Source organism: Manis javanica, chromosome 4 (assembly GCF_040802235.1).
Source record: "Manis javanica isolate MJ-LG chromosome 4, MJ_LKY, whole genome shotgun sequence".
Taxonomy (NCBI): Eukaryota; Metazoa; Chordata; class Mammalia; order Pholidota; family Manidae; genus Manis; species Manis javanica.
Window position 1 is genome coordinate 98,921,355 of NC_133159.1, and position 13,474 is coordinate 98,934,828.

General features: G+C 42.9%; 1 protein-coding gene across 1 annotated transcript; it reads left to right on the forward strand.

Annotated features, from left to right (window-relative positions):
• The first annotated feature begins 8,283 nt into the window (after nucleotides 1–8,283).
• LOC118969876 (anaphase-promoting complex subunit 10-like) lies at nucleotides 8,284–12,489 on the forward strand. The gene is made up of 2 exons (XM_073234433.1): nucleotides 8,284–8,882; nucleotides 10,712–12,489. Exons 1-2 carry the CDS (start codon nucleotides 8,381–8,383, stop codon nucleotides 10,756–10,758), a joined length of 549 nt encoding a protein of 182 aa, XP_073090534.1. The 5' UTR covers nucleotides 8,284–8,380; the 3' UTR covers nucleotides 10,759–12,489.
• The last annotated feature ends 985 nt before the right edge of the window (nucleotides 12,490–13,474 follow it).

Below are 13,474 nucleotides of genomic sequence, written 5' to 3' on the forward strand. Positions count from 1 at the left end.
CATATAATCCTACTGGAGCAGGCATGATCGAGAGGTACAATGGTTTGTTGAAATCTGGACTGAAGTCAGACACAAATAGTCTATGGGGCTGGTCAGTTCGTTTATGGACAGTGCTATGCATTTGAATGAAAACCCCCAAAAAGGAGCCTTGAGCCCTGTGGACATGCTAACACACATTACTGCCTCTCCTATGCAACTGTATGTGCAAAGAGAAGTTATTGAAGCCAGGATATGGGCAGCAGAGCAACATCCTGCTGCCAGCCCCAACTGCATTAAGCCCTGGAGACACTGTTGAGTGGTCATGGCCCTGGATGTTTTAACACATGGACCAGTGATGGCTGGCCCTTCTGGCACCTTGGGGAGTGCCATGGAAGCTGGCCTCCTGTGTATTCCTAGAGTAACAGAAGAGTGTTCTCAAAATTATGAGAGGTAAGAGGTTTTTAGAGGAAAGTTTTGTTTTATCTTTAGGGCCAGTGCCTGTACGTACCATAGCCCTATATATTGACCATTCTGTAACTCCCACAGGGAGGGGGTGAAAGTCTGGTATACTAGACCAGGACAAGATCCCATTCCTGCCACTGTCCTATCACAGGACCACTCTCCTCTATGCATCCTACCTGATGGACAAGATTTCCTATGCTAGTTTCAATAAAACAAGTATCTTACTGCCCTTAAGGTTATTTTCTTCTACAGTCCCTGTGACCTGGATGTGCCCCATGGCTGCAGCTGCCATGTGATGCTTGCTCTTAACTCCCTACTTGTTCAGCTACAGACTGCCTGTGGAATGGACAAGCTCTGGACTTAATCTGCATAGGACTTTGAACCTACTTTAATTTTCTGGCATGAGGATTATCCTGATTTTATTGCTGTTGGTACTGTATATTAATTAGTCTAGTTTCAATGCTCCAGTTTTCTCACCCAGGTGCCATTGTGGAAGATGGGGAAGGAGTAGATTGTAAGGTGAGATTTCTGGAGGGCTGGGCTGTGGGTTATTTTGCAATATTTACTCTCTCTCACCTGGCTTTAATGCATCTCCATATCAACAGGTGCTTCCAATGCGTAGAGAAAAGTAGTCCATCTTCATTTCAATAGGTAATTACAAGTCTTATCTGGGGTGGAGAGGTTGGGTCAAGCCCTCTTCTGCTGCAGCCAGGTCAAGAGATGTGGGACAACTGCTTGTAATAAATAAATGGGTTTATCCAACCTTATTTCTCCCTTTGATTTCAATTTCAAAGGTATATTGCCCTGTAGTTTCCCCTGGAGTTATAATGTCTTTATTTTATACATCTAAAAAAGGTGAAAACTTCTAAAAAGAAAGTTAAAAATGTTAAAGTAAAATCATTTTGAGCCTAATTAATTTACCTTCAGTTATTTAACAGATTGGTAATGTTACTTTATGGATATAATGGAAAGTTCACTGTATTTTTGGCTACCAATTACTTTTCTCTCCTTCCTTGTCCTGCTGCTTAGGGAATTCAAGCCCCCTTCTATCTCAGAAACTTTGTAATTGTTGACTCTGCCTAGACTATACCTTGTGAAAGGAAAGGAGCGACACACAGCAGCAATTCACCAGAGAAATCCGCTTTATTAAGGAAAGGTGCTGGGTTATATAGGAAGGGGCATGGGGTGATTGTGGTGTTACTTCTATGGGGCTGGTGGCTATTGGCTAGGTGCTGGGATTGGGAGGGGGGTGAGAGGTGATTGGGCTTCAGGTGGCGCCGGTGGGAACCGAGGACCCCAAAGAGAAGCCGGAAGTTTGCCATCTTACAGGTGGGGGCCCTTCATTCCCCCCTTTTTCTTCTATGGGGTTGTGGACGTTGTTTTCTCTCTGACTGCTTCCTGCTGAATGGGGGAGGAGAAGGGAGTGAGGGCTTGAGGATTGGGAGGAAAGGGTTGAAAGAACTCCCCACAGTAAGGATGAGTAGATGTGGACTTCTTCAGGTTGGAAATCAATGAAGGTTCCCTGTAACCATAGGTCGAGGACCTGTTGATTCCAATGGTGCCAAGAGGATATGGGTGTCAGGAGCCAGGCATCTGTAGCCATTGTTTCCAGGAACAGTTTCCACTGGATAGAGGGGTCCATCTCAGCGTGTGGTGAGGAGGTTATGTGAGGGTGAGGGATCTTCTGTGGCCAGAAGCTGGTAGTTCCTGAGTAAAAGCTGGTTGAAAGCTTGATTAGAGATTTTTCCAACTTGGGATTTGATGAACTTTATTATACAGGGTAAGAAGAGACAGGCGAGAAGAATGATTATTATGGAGCCTGCAATGGGCCAGAGCCAGATAAGGAGGGGGTTTGTTAGTATTGAAGAGAATGGGTTGGAATTGGAAGCAGAGTGGAGGCTGGAGGCAAGGTCAGTGAGTTTGGTAATGTCAGTTTCTACAATGCCGGATTCGTTCATGTAATAGCAGCACTATTCCCGGAGGAAGACGCAAGTGCCGCCCTTCTCGGCTGTAAACAGATCTAAGGCCCGCCGGTTTTGAAGGGTGACCTTAGCTAGCGAAGTGACCTGTCTTTGGAGAGAGGCTAGGGAATTGGCAGTGGATGTCAGGGCTCCCTCAAGTTTGGCGTTGAGATCTCTAACTGCCCATAGAGAGTGACCCAAGGCTCCTCCCGAAAACCCTGCCCCAATGACTGAGGTGGTCAAAGAGATATCGACCATGATGGGAAGGAAAGCAGTCCTTTTTGTGCGCGAGGGCAAGGGAGGTTGGAGCTCAAGAAATTCTGCCATGCTGTAAAGTGTAAGCTGTGGGATTAGGGTGACGAGAATGCAGGGTGTATCGGAGTTGGGAGGCAGTGAGTTGAAAAGACTGCCATTACACCAAAGAAGTGTCCCGGTTGCATAAAAGTCTTAGAGCCAGAGGTAGGGGTGTAGATAGAGAGGCAGTGAAGTGCGCTGGAGGGGGGTGGAGTTGGGCCTACACAGTGGTGGATGGTGAGATTATTTGCGTATTCTGGTTCCCATAGGGGTATGTCTGCCAGGGGGTGGAGGGGTTGTCCTTCTGCATGGAAGGAGTAGTTGGAAATATTAAGGGGCATGGCGGCCAGCAGTGGGCGCTGTAGTGATGCACACAAGAAACAATTGGCAGTGTTGAGGGTGTGGTTGAGAAAGATGGTGGTGTCTTGAATGAGCTGTAACCAAGAGTATGAGGAAAAAGAAGATGAAGAGGCACCATCAAGAGTTTGGATAATGACTTTTTTGGAATGTCTGATATCTGATGCAACTTGAGAGATCTGGGAGTGAGAGGGAACATACTCTCAAGAGATATGAAGGGTACCGTGGGAGGTCGAGGACCCCCCATAGTAAACTGAGGCTGTGACTCCAGCGGCCCATCGAGAGTCCCAGGGATCTGGGATTGATAAGGAGAATGAGCCATTGGGATATTTCATGAAACGGTTGGAGGAGTAATACTGTGGGTACTGGAAGTTACCCATGTAGTGAATGGCACAAGACCAGTAGGGACATCCCCCGTAGGTGTCTTGCCATCACCTGCAATAGGCTTGTCTTTGGTCATAGAGGAAGCAGAGGTAGGGAGAACAAAGGTAGCTGTTAGTGAACACTTCGGTGGAGGGAGGAAAGTGGAGGTATAAAGTCTCAGAGCAGCCTTTCAGAGGGCAGTCTGATGTGGCAATGAAGGCAGTAACTTTTGTTTGATGCTGTGTGTAAGTCTGTCTGACTTTGAATCGCCATACAAAGGAGGCTGGGGTGGTGGGGAAGACAATAGGAATGAGGAAAAAAAGCGAGAGAGCGGTAAAGAGGAAAAACGTCACGAATCAGGTATGGATGGCAAAGGGGGTGAATGGGAAATGCAGAGTTTCAAGGGTTCAGAGGAATGAGGCATGGTAGAGTAGACAACATCTTGGGCTGTATCCGAAGGACTCTGGATTGTGACTGATGGGTCTTGGGTGTCCAGAGAAGGTGGGTCCTTGGTATTTGGTTTCAACCTGGAGATATGAATCCAAGGGGTGACAGAGTTATTAGGCAGTGAGAGCTTGGCAGCCGAGTGGGTGCAGAGAATAACTGGGTGTGGACCTTCCCATTTCTGGGTGAGAGAGGGCCGATCCTCTGGCAGCTTATAAAACACTAGTTGGCCGGGCTGTAAGACAGGAGGATTTTGGGAGGCGGATGGATCAGGAAGGAGCCTATCCTGATATTTTCACAATTCAGTGCGGAGGAGATAGAGTAGTGGAAGGGCCATATTGGGAGGAATTGGTCCTTTGTGGGAAGGGAGCCCCGGGGGTAGAATCGGGCGGCCGTACATGATCTCAAAGGGTGATAAGAAGGAAGGTTTCTTTGGGAGGGCCCAAATGCAGAGTAGAGCTAAGGGAAGTAAGCGAACCCAGTCAAGGTGTAGTTCTAGAGATAGTTTGGTCAGGATGTCCTTTAGAGTCCTATTGGCTCTTTCTACTTTTCCCGAAGCTTGTGGTCGATAAGGACAATGTAAATGCCAGGGGAGCGAGAGCAACTTGGAGAGGTTCTGGATAATTTGGGCAGTGAACTCAGGGCTGTTATCTGATTGGAGGGAAGTGGGCATCCTGAACCTAGGAAATATCTGGGTGAGGAGGATAGAGGCAACCACGGACGCTCATTTGTTACTGGTGGGGAAAGCTTGACCCATCCTGAAAATGTATCTACTAACATGAGTAGGTATCTGGTACACCGTACAGGGGGCATGTTAGTGAAGTCTATTTGCCAATCTGCAGCGGGGACATTACCCCTTGTTTGATGAGCTGGGAAGGGTCGAGCCTTGAGGGGGGTATTAGGGTTAGTGCGTTGGCAGATGGTGCACCTGCAGGTGATTTGGTTAAGTAGTGTTTTGTCTTCAGGAGAGAGATAAAAAAAAGATTGTAAAAAATGGATCAAGAATTGTACATAAAAGGGTGGTTTTAATGGGAAAATCTGTTTACCTCCTACCCTGACTATAGGAGTAATGGCAGGCATGGTAGGGCCCCGGTATTCTCGCAAGACTGAGAAGGTGGCTCCTGTATCTAGGAGGAAGGAGATGGGGCAACCATCTACTGTTAAAGTAACCCTGGGCTCCTATTTGGTGATGGAAATGGTCAGGCGAGAAGCCCCTGGGCCCCGTCAATCTTCTTCTGCCAGTCCCACTATGGCGGGCTTAGGATGGGAGTTGTTCATCCAGCCTCCCCTTTGGGTGATTGGGCAATCAGACCCCCATTGGCCCATTTTGTGGCATCTGGGGAATGGGGTGGTAGGAGATCTGGGGGAGGGGCACGCCCTTGACCAATGTACCTCTTTTCCGCACTTGAAACAAGCTCCTGGGGGGGCTTGTTTGTAGAGGGGCGCCCAGGTTGTGGTTTTATCGGCTGGGCCAACATTTGGAAATTGGCCTGATCAACCTTTTGTTTACGGCGTTCTTTCTCCTCCTCCCAGTTATGGAAGACTTTAAAGACCACTGTTAGGATCTCAGTCTGTGGGGTAGCGGGGCCCTGTTCTAACTTCTTGAGTTTAGCTTTAATGTCGGGGTAGCTTTGAGCTAGGAAGTATGTCATAAGGGCATGTCTTCCATCAGACGTTTCTGGGTCCAGGCTGGTATACTGTAATAGGGCTTGAGTTAGTCTGTCTAAGAACTTGGGGGGAGTTTCATTTCTCTTTTGAATTATATCTTGGAGCTTCTGAAAATTGACTACTTTATGAGCTGCCTTTTTCAGACCTGCTATTAAGCAGGAGGCAAAAATATCTCAAGAGCGGAGACCCATGGTGGTGTTATAATCCCAGTGTGGGTCTTGTTCGGGGACAGCAGTGGGGCCAGGGGGATAGGTGGGTTCAGTCCTGTGGGTTTTGGTAGCATGCATTTGGGCAAAGTTCCAAACTCGTCTACGCTCTTCAGGAAGAAGAGTATTGTCCAGGAGCATGAAAATGTCATGATGTGTGAGGCTGTAAGACTGGAAGGTCCATTGAAACTCCCTGATGTATGTCGTGGGATCAGTGGAAAAGGAACCTAGGGGTTTCTCTAGTTGGGCTAAATCTCCTAAGGAGAAAGGGACGTGAATGCACACGATGCCTTCAGATCGTGCTACCTCCCAGAGGGGGGCGATAATTTTGGGAGGCCCTCGGGACCGAGTCTGAGGGGGACTGAACGGTTCATCTCAGTCTGTGGGGGGGAAACAGGTGATGGGGGCAAAGATGCGATAATTTTGGGATGCCCTCGGGACCGAGTCTGAGGGGGCAAAGATGGAGGAGGCTCCTGAAACTTAGTTAGAGGGGGACTGAAAGGCTCAGGCTCGATCTGCGGGAGGGGGCGAGGTGAGGGGTATGGAGGAGGAGGGGGTGAGGTGGGGGAGGAGATGGTGGTGGAGGGAGGAGAGGAGGGGGAAGGGAGGGGATGGGAGGCTTCTGTGGGGGTGGAGTCAGCAGCGGCGGTGGTGGTAGAGGAAGCGGGAGGGGCTGTTGTAGGATAAGAGGGGGAAGGGAGAGGATGGGAGGCTTCTGCAGGGATGGAGGCAGCGGCGGCGGTGGAGGGTGGAGGGGTTGTAGGAGAGGGAGGGGCCGAAGGGGGAAGCCTGTATGGCGGAGGATAGTCAGCTGGGTCAAAGGTAATTGAAGAGGGACTGAGAGTGTGGGGAGGGGAGGGAGACGGCTTGCAGGCTAGGAGAACTTGGGGCAGGGAGCAGGTGGTGCAGAGGCTGGGATTTTGAGCTAGGAGGTGAAAAACTCCGATATAGGGAATATCCTTCCATTTTTTCAGACGCTGGCAGTAGTTAAAAAGATCGCAAGTGATATTAGGATCAAGAGTTCCCCCTGCGGGCCATTGGTTGTTATTGTCTAGGGGGTATGTCAGCCAATCTTGGGAGCAATATTTATGGAGAAGTTTTGGTTTTATATCAGGCGTCAGGGAGAGGGTAGCCAGATGCTTAAGCAGGCATTCAAGAGGTGAACTTTCAAGAAGGGATGAGGAGGCTCCCATGGCTAAAGGACAGAGGAGACAAACAGGGGAAGACGAATGGAGATCCTTGGACTGGAAGCAGATCGCAAGGAGACAAAGGGCATCCCCGATGATCCTTGGTGGTCTGCGGAAACTCGTATATGACTCAGAATTTCTTAGGAAGTGTGGGTCGTCACCCAGACTTCTCTAAGAAGGCAGAGTGCTGGAGTCACGAGGTATCTAGTACTAGGAATTTTCGGCAGACAGAATGGATTTCAGTGGACAGAACAGAAGGAGGAGGGGGAAAAGGAGGAGGGGGAAGGCCTGAGGTGGGGAGAGTTCCCTCTTTGTCCCCGAGCATCAGGGCCTTGCCGGACGATCATGGTCAATGGCACTGCGATAGCTCGGGGAAGAGCGGCTCACTCCACTCTGGGGGGAAAACTTACCTAAAGGCCAGAGAGGAGTGGTTAGTGTGATGAGCCAGCGCTGGAAAAAGAGGACGAGGGCAAGCTGCTGCTGGTGTCAGGGGGAAGACGGGGCCCAGTTGGGGTGGCCTGTCTCCCGGGTTTCGGCACCAATGAAAGGAAAGGAGCGACACACAGCAGCAATTCACCGGATAAATCCGCTTTATTAGAGAAAGGTGCTGGGTTATATATGAATGGGCATGGGGTGATTGTGGTGTTACTTCTATGGGGCTGGTGGCTATTGGCTAGGTGCTGGGATTGGGAGGGGGGTGAGAGGTGATTGGGCTTCAGGTGGAACCGGTGGGAACCGAGGACCCTGAAGAGAAGCCAGAAGTTCGCCATCTTACTGGTGGGGGCCCTTCACCTTGTTTCTATTTCTATGTGCCGAATTTCTTTCTTTCAGTTCATTTTATTTTTTTTCTTGCTATTGACCACATTCTTCACAAGACTGTAATCCTGCAAAGACAAGGAACTCTTCTGTCTGCTGCTGCATCCTAGTACAGATAGTATGTGTATCTGCACATAGTAGATAATAATTATTTGCAGTGTTAAAAAGAAACAATGGGACCCAAATGAAGTTACTTTTGCTAAGCCCCATCAAGATTTAATACCTGGCATTAGCTCATCTCCATATCAACAGGTGTTTCCAAGGGGTGGAGAGCTGTAGTCCATCTCCATATCAATAGGTAATTACAAGGGGGAGCCTTATCTGGACTAGAGAGGTTGGTTGTGGGCCTCTTCTTCTACAGCCAGGTTGTGAGAGATACTGGAGAACAGAAGTGTATTGCTTGTAAGAAGTAAATGGGTTTCTCCCACTTTATTTCTTCCTGTGACTACTTTTGTTTTCAAAAGTATTTTGCTCCAGGATTTTCTCTCCCAGAGTTACATGATGTTAGTGCTATAAATGTTTGATAAAATTCATCAGTGGAGCCAGGCTGTCCCGAGAAGTTGAGTGGGAGTGGCGCCGAGCTGCAGTGGATCTCAAGAACCTCAGTTTTGGCGAGCCGGGTCTGCAAGCTAATATTTAAAAAATGACTACACCAAACAAGACACCTCCTGGTGCTGACCCTAAGCAGTTGGAAAGGACTGGAACAGTACGGGAAATAGGGTCACAAGCTGTTTGGTCCCTCTCATCTTGTAAACCAGGATTTGGAGTGGATCAATTACGAGATGACAATCTGGAAACTTACTGGCAATCAGATGGCTCCCAGCCTCATTTAGTAAACATCCAATTCAGGAGAAAAACAACAGTGAAGACATTATGTATTTATGCTGACTACAAATCTGATGAAAGCTATACACCGAGCAAGATCTCAGTCAGAGTAGGAAATAATTTTCACAACCTTCAAGAAATTCGGCAACTTGAATTGGTGGAACCAAGTGGCTGGATTCATGTTCCCTTAACTGATAATCATAAGAAGCCAACTCGCACATTCATGATACAGATTGCTGTTCTAGCCAATCACCAAAATGGAAGAGACACCCACATGAGACAAATTAAAATATATACACCAGTGGAAGAGAGCTCCATTGGTAAATTTCCTAGATGTACAACTATTGACTTCATGATGTATCGTTCAATAAGGTGACCTTAGAACAAAAGTCATTAAACATATCTTTGTTTTATCAGTCAGTATTTTATCTGGGATCTTTATTGAAAAATGATCAATTATTTTGCATTTTTTTATGTGTTGGTGAGTATTTTATTGCAACTTTAATAAGTGGAATTTTGGGTCACACTATTTTTATTTCCTTTAACATAAAATAAAGCTCACATATTTTAATTATTAAAAATGTATTTGAAGCCAATCATTAAATTTTTCCTATATCAAAGGAAAACCAGTTAAACTGAAAATTTTAAGATAGATAAATTTTGTGTATAGAAGAATTTTTTGTGTACAAAAATAATACACAATTAACAAGGTGATTGTTTCATATAGTGATCATACATTAGAGTAATGGTTTACTGCATGTTTAGAAACAAAACTATGTTTTATCAATAGATACTGTCTTTAATAGGCCAAAAGTATTATTATTATTATTATTTTATTCAGAGGAAGTTTATTCTTTTAATACTGGACCTTTTAAAAAACAGTGTCACAATAAGCTTAGCATTAGGTGTTTGATGAGAACCATTCTGGTTTAGGGAATATAGTTAATTGTATCATGATTTACTTCCATGAAATGCTTTTAACTCTAGGGTTGTCTATATCCTGGTATAAGGTCAGAGATTGCCAGTATAATCTGCTGTTTATATTAGTTCTAGTGCTCTTTACAGAAGAGTTAGTTTGAAATTTGTGTCTGACACTCAAGCATTCCCAGAGAATGTCTCATAAAAATTTTAAAAATATGCGAAATTGTTCTCTCTATAAAAATATTTTAAAGGAGCTTAAGTTTAAAATGAGTAGATTTGATTCTGTATACTTTTTGTCCCCCCTCTATCTGTTATATTTTGAGGATGATTATTTAGCCATAGAACTTCCCAGATTGGCTCCATTTGGGAAACATTCTTCAGTGGTTCTTGCGTTATTGGGTAGGCTGAAGTCTTAAACAGTAAAGTCTAAAATAAATATGTGTTTGCTTTATTCTGGCAGAGTACTGATTCACATGGATATTATAAAAAAAGATGGTTTCACTTTTACTGTGTAAAATCTCTGCTGTTCTTCCTATGAGTTCCACAGAGTTTTATTGCCATTTTCACTGTTGTCTTTGAAGTAAGAATAAGAAGCATGGTAGGTGATCTACAAGGTCACCAAAAAGTCTGCAACCAAAAATTTGGGACCAGCAAATTAATCCAAGTATAGATGTGAGATGCTGGGAAGGATAGAACAGAGGACTGAAGCCAAACACCTGGATAGGAATTAAAAGAAAATGAGGGAATCAAGTAAACAAGAGTAGCAGTATACACTGGGCACTATTTTAGGTGTTTTGCTTTAGTCTGATAAGGAACACATTCATGTAAACAACAGGGTTTAGTTTAAGAGACAGAGAAATCTAATAAAAAGTAATAATGTTACTACTTTTTAACTGCTTTTAAAAAATTTTGCTTTAAAGAGAAAAGGAAGAGAACTAATTATCATTTACATGATCCAGTCTGTTATCTCCTACCACTAATAATTTGCTAAGAAGCTCCTAAAATCAGGAGGGATTAAGAAGAACGTTGAAAAAGTCAGTGTGTTTTCTCCTTCATTATTTTTCATATGTCTGCTGGCGGACCACCTTATTAGGCATGGGGAAACTTGGTAGATGAGGATTATAGAGATAATGCTTCCCCTTATTATAAGGGTTAAAGTACAGATAGACCAAGTGCTACACTAACAAAGCATAATTATCTAAAGCAGTTGCATTTCTTTTTTTAAAAGGTGAAAATTATATATTCAACAAAGGATTTGTATCTAGAATATATTAAGAACTCTAACAACAGTGAGAAGACAATCCAGTGAAAACTGAGCAAAAGATTTGAATAGTCACTTTACCAGCAAAGACATAGGATTGACAAATAAGCATATGGAAAGGTACTTAACTTTATTAAACATTAGTAAAATGCAAATTAAGATGACAATGAGATACTATTTCACAGCCATTAGAATGACTATAATTAAAGAGACAATTGCAAGTGTTGTCAAAGATATGGGGGAACCAGACCTCAAACTGCTGGGGAAGATGTAATTAATATATAACGACTTTGGAAAACATTTGGTAATTTCTTTAAAAAGTTAAACATACACCTACCATGTGACCCAGACATTCCATTCCTAGGCATTTACCCAAGAGGAAAGAAAGCATATGTCCATTTAAAGACTTGTACCTAAATGTTCATAGCCTCTCTATTTGTAATATCTCAAAACTGGAAGCAACCCAGTGTTGATAAATAGGAGAATGTATAAACAAATTGTGATAAAGCTTTATAGTAGAATATTACTGAGCAACAAAAATGAGTGGACAGTTAATGCATGCAACATGGATAAATTTCCAAAATATGTGGAGAAAAAGAAGCCATAAAAAAATGTACATACTATATGATGCTATTTTTTTTTAATTTCTAGAAAATGCAGCTACTCAAGTGATAGCAGATCAGTGGTTGTGTAGGATGTGGAGTGGGGAGAATAAGGGATAGACTATTTCAGGGGATGATAGAAATGTTCATTATCCTAACTGTGGTACTGCTTTCACAGGTATACATGTATGCAAAACTTAACCAAATTACACACTTTAAATATGTGCAGTTTATTGCATGTTAATTATACCTCAGTAAAGCTGATTAAAAAAGAGCTTATTTTACCTGTTTTACATAGGAACCACTCAAAGATGCTAGATTTGAAGTAGTTATATTTCTTACTATATAAGATCTGAGAATAAAAAACAAACTGAAAAGTGTTTTTAATAGTTAAAACAATGAGAGCAAATTCATTGATTCATTTGTAATTAGTATATGTTTGGGTATTGGACAAACTGCAGTCATAAGGTTTAAATTTGTAAATTTCACCTATTATCTAAGTATGACACTTTCAGAATTGTTTTTTACCTGAGGAAATATTATCACAAGAAACTATATAAAATGTAGAATTGTTAAATACAGCAGTTTAAGGAACACTAATAAATGCTCAACTTTAAAAAGACTAGTAGATACTGGGTATTGAATTAGATGTAATAAAGAAACCAAGATAAATCTGATGCACAGCTTGCTTTCCAGTTGCTTACATTATAGTAGGTCTTTAGCCAACCAAATCAGAAATTAGAGTGGTAAGATCTGACATATTGGAGTGTAGAAGAGAACAAAGAGCTGACTTCCTGTTCAGGAAGATAGAGGTGAAAATAAGACACTGTGGAGGAGGTAGAATTTTGGAAAGAAAGACTGTAATACCAGCTAGTTATTCACTTTCCAAGTCTATTCTTGAATCCAGACTATCATTGTTTGTGTATGAGTAGCAACAGTTAATTTGAAACAGATGATTTGTGTGTTCAGAATCAAGTGATGTTTTGTAATTTATTCTAGTTTGAAAGTTTCCAACGATTCAAACACAGACAAATCTTGAAAAGTAATTTTAGACACCATGCCTTCTGTTCCTTTAGCCATTATGACTACTAATTTAGTGCAAATTAATACACAACCATATCAATTTTTAGTATAAAATTTTATGAATCTACTAGTTGAGCCATGATCTTTTATATGTTTCTAGTGTTTTAGGAAATTGTTACTGTTCTAAAATTCTTAATTAATAAAATGTCATATTTAAAAAAAAAAAAAAAAAAAAAATTCATCAGTGAAAGCCATCTTGGTTTGGGCTTTTCTTTGTTGGAAGCTTTTTTATTATTGACCTAATTGCTTTCCTTATTGTGATCCTTTTCAGATTTTTCCCCTTCTTCTTTAGTCAATTTAGGAGTTTCTGTAGTTCTAGGAATTTGTCCATATGTGGGTAAAATTGTATTATTTCCAGAATGTCTTGCCTGGCTTCAGTACATCTGCATATCAACAGACACTCAAGGATGGAGAGAAGTATGGCTTTAGGGCATTTGCATCATTCCTCAGGGGTGGAGAGAAGTTCATCTCCATATCAATGGGTAATTACCTAGGCAACCAAGGGCGTGTCTGAACCTGAGAGGTTAAGGGGAGGGGACTGATGGCTTGCTTGCTTGCTTCTGGAGCAGAGGAGAGAGATGGCCCTGGACTGCAATTTATAGGTGAGGGGGAGGGACTGTTTTGCTTCTGCTGGAGCAGGAAAGAGAGAAGACCCCAAACGGCAGTTTGCAAGCAATAAATGGATTTTAAACTTTATTTCTCCCTTTGACTGATTTCAGTTTTTAGAGGTATTTTGCTGTGGGATTTCCTCTCCCTGGACTTGCACCATATCATCTGGGTTTTCTAATTTGTTAGGAAATAATTTTTCTTAGTATTCTTTCATAATATTTTTTATTTTTGTTAGATTGTTAGCAATGTCCTGACTTATATTTTTAATTTTAAGAATTGAGTCTCTGCTCTTTTTTATTTCTTGGTCAGTCTAATAATCTTCATCTAGTATGTCCAATATCTGGACTTGCTCAGTGACCATTCTATGAATTATTTTTCTGTGTGTGGGATGCATCTGTTTATTTGCATGCCTCATATATATTTTTTGTTGTTGAAA